This window comes from Nicotiana tabacum, chromosome 10 (assembly GCF_000715075.1).
Source record: "Nicotiana tabacum cultivar K326 chromosome 10, ASM71507v2, whole genome shotgun sequence".
Lineage (NCBI taxonomy): Eukaryota > Viridiplantae > Streptophyta > Magnoliopsida > Solanales > Solanaceae > Nicotiana > Nicotiana tabacum.
In genome coordinates, this window is record NC_134089.1 from 75,007,968 (window position 1) to 75,015,206 (window position 7,239).

At 34.2% G+C, this 7,239-nt stretch overlaps 1 protein-coding gene across 1 annotated transcript; it reads right to left on the minus strand.

The window, feature by feature from the left end:
- Positions 1–1,634: 1,634 nt before the first annotated feature.
- LOC107832396 (cytokinin riboside 5'-monophosphate phosphoribohydrolase LOG7-like) lies at positions 1,635–6,505 on the minus strand. The gene is made up of 7 exons (XM_016660234.2): positions 6,250–6,505; positions 5,283–5,380; positions 4,475–4,505; positions 3,456–3,555; positions 3,292–3,362; positions 2,319–2,462; positions 1,635–1,943 (listed from the first exon to the last, which is right to left on the minus strand). Exons 1-7 carry the CDS (start codon positions 6,361–6,363, stop codon positions 1,842–1,844), a joined length of 660 nt encoding a protein of 219 aa, XP_016515720.1. The 5' UTR covers positions 6,364–6,505; the 3' UTR covers positions 1,635–1,841.
- Positions 6,506–7,239: the final 734 nt, after the last annotated feature.

The window sequence follows — 7,239 nt, forward strand, 5'->3', positions numbered from 1 at the left end:
TGGGTCGGGGACCAACATAGATTTATGAAACACTAGATAGATCCCTAACACTCCTCCCTTTCGATCCATTATCCAATGGCCTCTAAATCAAGGGCATATTGGTCTTAAATTACTCCACCTATGGGATGGTCACAACTGGGACTGGTAAAAAATCTCTATCCAATGTCCAGACAAGGCCATCAATATAGCCACAACTATCTACCTAAACCATAACAGGAAAGATACTCCTTATTGGTCCCTTAATACAAATGGTACCTTCTCTACAAAATCAGTCTATACTCCCTTACACCCAACTCCTTAGAGTAGTTACAATTTCAATTGGATATGGAATCTTAACACACTTAATAAGATAAAAAAAAAATATCTTTGGCTATTCTCTTATAATAGGTTGCCTTCTAATACCTATTTACATCATATAGGCATCAACATTGACCTTAAGTGCACCATCTGCAACTGCATAGAGGAAACTGTTCACAGTATCTTTCTTGAATGTCATATGGCAAGGAAGTTCTGGATTGACCTTGGGCTGAATGTCAATGCACTTCCTACCACCAAATCCATTGGCTTCAATTAATGAAGGACATCAATCTCCCCTTCATAATCACCCCCTCACTTGGTCCAGCTTCCTTCGATTTGCGTTATGGCACATTTGGACAAATTGCAATCACAATGCTTTTAAGAATACTTCTATGCTCCTCGACACCCGACTAGTGGTCATGCGAGCAATGGAATATAAGTGCTGCACATGGCCAGTAATAACACCTATATCCAAGAAAACCATCTATGTCAAGTGGATTCCCCCAACTTCAGGACTCTATAAATTAAATACTGATGGATCTTTCCTAGACAAACAACATATTGATGGTGTTAGAGGCGTCATTAGGAATTCAAATGGAGACTGGATCCTAGGATATTCCAAAAAGCTTTATGCTCACAACCACACTCACACGGAGCTTATCACGCTGGAACAAGGACTACAAATAGTAGTTGCACATCATCTAACCCTCATCGAGATTGAAACTGACTCCATTGAGGCTATAGAATTTTTGGAACAAAAAATCCTACTTATCAAAGTGTTATTGACTCTTGCAAGTACCACTTGAGGAGGTTGGGGAGTCTAGTGATCCGGCATAGCTTCCGACAAGGAAACAAAGTAGCTACGTTTTGGCCTAGGAAGGAACCAAGCAAGGCACGAGTGATTACATGTCTGTCGTAGCATATCCCTCAAAGTATGTGTTACCAACAGTTCAAACAGACAAAGAGGGATTAGCCTCTAATAGAATAAGGTCCTATGTCTATGTGTAACAAGTTGGCAAATCTTGGAAACCTTTCGGCACTCGCTATCTATGATAGTGACTATGTAGCTAATTCTACTGTAACGCCTTAGTGTTATCAATAAATATTTCCCTTTAATCCAAAAAAAAAACATTATTTCTTCTATTCAAGCTTATAAATACCACTACAGAGAACTTTGCTTTTCCGGTCTATTCTTCTTCTTCTTCTTCTTTTTTTTTTTTTTTAATAAGCATGTTAGTGTACATTCATAGTAAGTCATTGGCTCTCCGAAAAGGGACACACCAATAAACATAGACGAAATCATAATGCTTGAACAAACAGGACGTGGCTACTACAGCTCCACAAAAAGAAAAAGAAAACTAATATTTCCTTCCTTTTTCTTTTTACTTTTTCAAAATATGTATATTGCAACTCTGAGTCATTTTAAGAGCATCGCATCAACATCAACCCCCACAAAAAACTTTCTACTGCGAGAAACCTACGGCGACATCACCGTATTTACTGTATATATACTGAAATTCCTAAATTCCAATTAAAAACATATTTTACGTAGGAACCCCAGATTCAGTCGGTGTGTAATTAAATCTTTGAACTTCTTCCTCCCAGATCAACTTTGATGTGATTTCGTCGGTCTCTGGTACATGTTCCTGAGAGAAGAGGATTAAAATTAAGAAAAATATGTTAGAACAAATTCCTACACTAAAATCTTTCTTTATCCAAGTCCTATTTTGAATATTAAAAAATGAAAATGTCAGCCGACATTAAAGTGATCAAAGCTAAAATGTGCCTTTTGTCCAGTCATGTTTGATCAAAGCAATATAAATATTTAGGACAAAACTGAAAAGGGCAACTCTAAGTGTGGAGCCCTTTTGCAAGTTTGAACAGCATAGATTCCAAAATCTAAACGAGTTTTAAATTTGTAGCATTACGAAAAAAATGAGAATGTTACAAATGCTTATTTTACTAGAAACTATGAAGAAAAATTAGTGTAATATGAAAAAACATATTCCGCCTTTAATTACCTCAAGTTCTCTGACCAACTGTTGGGCTGTCGGAGCAGACACGATTATGCGACGTGCTGTTGGAGAGATAAAGCCTTCATCCACGGCCTTATCAAGGAAAGACAATAAGGAATTATAGTAACCCTCAACATTCAACAGGCCCACCTGCATTATTATTACATTAGATTATTAAATTACGAGTTAAAGATTACTTATAATATCAAAACAAAAATACCTTCTTTTGACTAAGATTTCCCACTTTTTCTAATGGCTTTATAAGCTCTTTCATGTCATGATTAGAGATCAGAACTCAAAGACCTTGTATTATCTTTCCATGTGAACTAAATATTAAGGATCACGTGCATCGATACCTCTCCTAATCTCATTCTTATTTGATAAGGAATGTTGACTTGAAAGGAAAACCCCAAAAAGATTAATTATTTTATAAAAAGTACTTAAGATTGTGAAAAGAAGGGGTATCTTGAGAAACAAGGTGATACACAATGTCAAAGAAGGTATCTCATTCTTCCTTTATAGTTCTACTGGACGATTTTCTTCTGCTTGGTTTAAGATTTCTCCATCTGATTTAATACTAAAGACATATAGGAGTTGAAATTCTCAAAGATAGATGAAAATGACTACACACTTATTTGTTGAAAAGAAAAAAAAATTCCCTTTGGAGTTCTTTGGAGAATGATTGCACGGACGAATGATTTTTTGGTCAAAACAGATAATTTTCATGCTATGACCAAACAAGTTTTCATCAAAACCTTGATTACTTTTACACACTTATTTGCCTAATATTTGGCGTCATGGCATGAGCATGACACTAGGGCTGCATCAATATGCTTACATAAAAGATTTTTTCAATCTACACCTATCAATAAGCCTATTTCCATTACTTAAGAATTATGCATAGAACATATATTCTATGTACTGGTTTCTAACGAAAAGTTTCATGTAAAGTAGTATGAACTAAGGGCAGATTTCTCACTGGTTTACGGTGGATTCCAAGCTGAGCCCATGTGATGACTTCAAGAAGTTCTTCAAGTGTTCCATAACCACCTGGAAATTTAGAAAAAACTAGAAATTAGGATATGAAGAATCAGATCTTGCATTACATTCATATAAAAGACTTAAGTGTTTTTAATCATGTACCGGGGAGGGCAATGAAGGCATCAGCTTGCCTGGCCATTTCAGCTTTTCTTTGATGCATGCCAGAAACTGCTCTCACTTCTCCGATCGTTTCACCAGTTATCTGTTAGCAAATGCAGTATATACTTGGTAGGCGTTTGGACATGAATTCCAAAAAAAAAAAAAAAAAAAATTAGGAATTTCACTAAAATTTGAATTGAAGATGAAGTTGTATTTGGTTACAATTTTTGCAACATATTTGCACGTCTTCTTTTTCAAACTATGAAATATGATTTATACCCCACAACTTGTAAAAAATATTAAAACCACCACAATTTGATTATCTTACTTGAAATAAACAATCAAAATGTTATTGTTTAACTGTTATCGTATTCTGCTTTACTGCAATATGCAGAAGATACAAAATCAATATCACATTTTCTAATTCTACTAACACACAGAGAAGGTGCAAAAGCAGGCATAGCTACATATTTCTTATAACCATATAATCAAACTTTCAGTAGGCAGAGTTCAAATATCAACTAAGACTGATGTTCCACCATCAGTCACCAAAGATGTATCTGCCAAAGATGAAAAACTGATGGGATCATTTTATAAATTTTAAAAATAAAGGGTAAATTTGTAAAACTAAAAACTAACAAATTCTCATTTTCAATTGAAAAAGTGGGGAGAACAAGTTTTTCAAATTTGGAAATGGATTTTCAAGTGAAAAAGAAAAATTGGTAAAAATGGGATAACCAAACATTGTTTTCAAAAAAAAATTAAAAGAAAGGAAAAATTTTGTATGTCCAATCGGGCTCTTAGACATGAATGACTCAATAATGCTTGAAAAGAAAGAAAAACAGATATTCCTTGGTGCATATAAAAACTGAAGTACTTTTTGGATGACAGGAATATATAGAGCAAGAAGCTCAATTATAATTGTTCAAGTAGAAAACATGTCTCATAAGAATCAAATTGGTGGGAATAATTAGCTGATAAGTCATGTATTAATCCTACTCAGAGTTTAGTATGAGTAGTACCTCTCTAGGCATGAGGGTCCTTGGAATCACTCTGCAAGTTCAAAAAATCCATAAACATAGATTAATAATAGTAAGAATATGACAAAATGAAAGCAATAGTATTATCTTGCCCAAAAAGAAAGCTCTGTACATATTCACTGTGGGGTAAAAATATGAGGTAGAAAGCACAAGTCCAGAAAACTGTCTACAGTAGTAAAACACAATTCAAACGTTGTCTTTATAAAGATTTGGAAATGCTTCAATCAGTGCCTAAAAGGCTTCTAACTTTTTACACTCCCTTTTTTCATTTGCTTTCTGACTAGAGGTTCCAGTGTGACTGACATTCCCACGGACCAAAATGGATTTTTACATTTTCTTTATATTTACTGATAACTGCCCAAAAAGCTCCAAGGCCATACCACAAAAGACAATTTTGGAGTATTTCTATTATGCTATTAAAAACATATTAGCAAAGTACCTTTCACGTGTTAAGAAGCTGTTCACTATCAGTGGAACAAGGGGAGATTAGTGTTTGTTTCTTCATGGGGAACCCTTTTCTAGCCTAAAAAGGGAGCAGCACAACACTACTTTAATACAGTAATAATCAAGAAAGAAGCATTTGATCCAATGATGTCTGCCTTTGGGGTAGTTTTGAAGAAGACATTTCATTGAGAAGTGAGGAACTTGCATGGTCTAAGTCTAAACATTAAATAAGCATTTTATTATTTTCAAGAACCCCTTAGCTAAGATTATTTTCAAACATCACAACCTTTTTCCTCTGTATGTGTGTTAGAGAGAGATACAAAGAGAGAGAGGGGGGGTGGATTACCCTAGAACATGGCGCCCACCATCATGAACTGCCTGAGAAACAAGACCCATCAGACCCACGCTTCCACCTCCATACACCAAATCAATCTCTCTCTCCACCTTCAAATACACATTGATAAAATCAAAACCACGAACACGTGTCAGAAACCCATTTCACGAGCCCATCATCATAACAACCAAAAAAAAAAAAATTACTACTGCTACTAGCACAAAACTTAGACACAACACAACCAAGAAATAAGCATGAAACTTAGAATCAGCTGAACATATGTGCCAAAAGTATACTTTTTCTAGAAAAAAACCCGCACATGCAAATGTTTAAATCAGAAATTTTATGCATATTTCATTTAAACCATCAAAAAACATAAAAATCATGAAAAAGGATGAGTTGGGTTAAATTTAGCCCAAAGAAGAGAACACGCTTGAAAGGGGGTGATGATACCAAGGTGGCACGTTTGGTTCCTCATCGAAAGGCAGAAACTCTTCTTTTTTTTTTCTTTTTTTTTTTAATTAAAGGAGTGACCCCATAAACTAAGATCATGCAAGAATGCTGCTCAACTGACAGCCAGGTTACAGCTTGCAATTCTTCCTCCATTCTATCTCCACCCCTACACACACACACACACCCATTTCTTTCTTTCTCATGCCAAAACAAAAGTAAAAAAGTTCTTTTCTTTAAAAAAAAAATCAAAGAAAACTTATCAATATGAATATAAAACAGAATGAATAGAAAACCCCATGTTGAAAATTTTGTCAGAATAGTGACAGAAAAAGGAAGAGAAACTCAAAACTCGAAATGGGTTCGTAATTTCAGCCATTTTCAGCTTACATTTGATAACAATACAGTACTACTACTACTTATTTAAAAAGACAATGGATAACAGACTTTATCCATGAAAAGAACAAAACTTTCTGCTTCTGAAGAAGAAGAAGAAGAAGAAAGAATGGGGAAAATATGTTTTTTTTACCAGTTGTTTCCCCAATTCAATAGCAGCTTCTTGATATGTAGGTTTCTTCCCAGAACTGCTACCACAGAAAACACAAATCCTCTTAAACTTTGACGATCTTCTCTCTTCCTCCATTTTTTTCTTTTGTCTTATTTCTCCTCTCTCTCTCTCTCTCTATATGTATATATCTGTCATATATTTATATAAGAATAATGATTGATTGGACCAAAAGGAATGAAAGGAAGAAGCAGAAGAAGAAGGATTTTGGGAATGAATGAGAACAGACAAGGCAAAGTCTCTTTTTAGCCTTTAGGAAGAGAGTAATAGAGAGTATTTATAGGCCCATGTTCAAAATATTTTACTACCATCTTTTTTATTTAATTTATAAATTCCTTACCACTGTTCGGTTACTAGCTAACCAATGTAATTTAAGAGATCCAGTTCCGTTTTCAAATGTTTAATTATATAATATTATGTTGTTTGTACTACATACATTCGGTATACAACAATTATTTAAAGAGTGTTCATAAAAGTATATACCGCTATACTGTTTTGTACCTATGTCTTAGTCCTTTGGATCATTTTGAATTTCTTGGAATATTAAATTCTATACCTTAAACAACTTGAATTTCCAGATGTTACCTTTTGAAATTATTTTTCTAAGTAAAAAGTACGTTTTGACATTACATGTATCCCTTGTGAACTTTACAATAGTCAGACTTGTGCCAATTTTTTGATGTAAAGTTTTGGAATTCAGTAAGTTTATAGTATACAATAGTTCATACTTATATTCTTCAATTTCTAATAGTAGCAAAAAAAAAATGCTTCATTTTCCCACTTTATGCTATGCCGCGAAATGTTTAATTATAATATTGTGGCTATAACGTACATTTCTCTCCGAAACCTTACTAATCTATGTGTTTTGCGGGATAAGAGGGCTTTCTGTTAGTTATTAATAAAATTAGATGTTTTATCTGGCGGACGCAAAAAGTACAAAAGTAATCTAGCTTA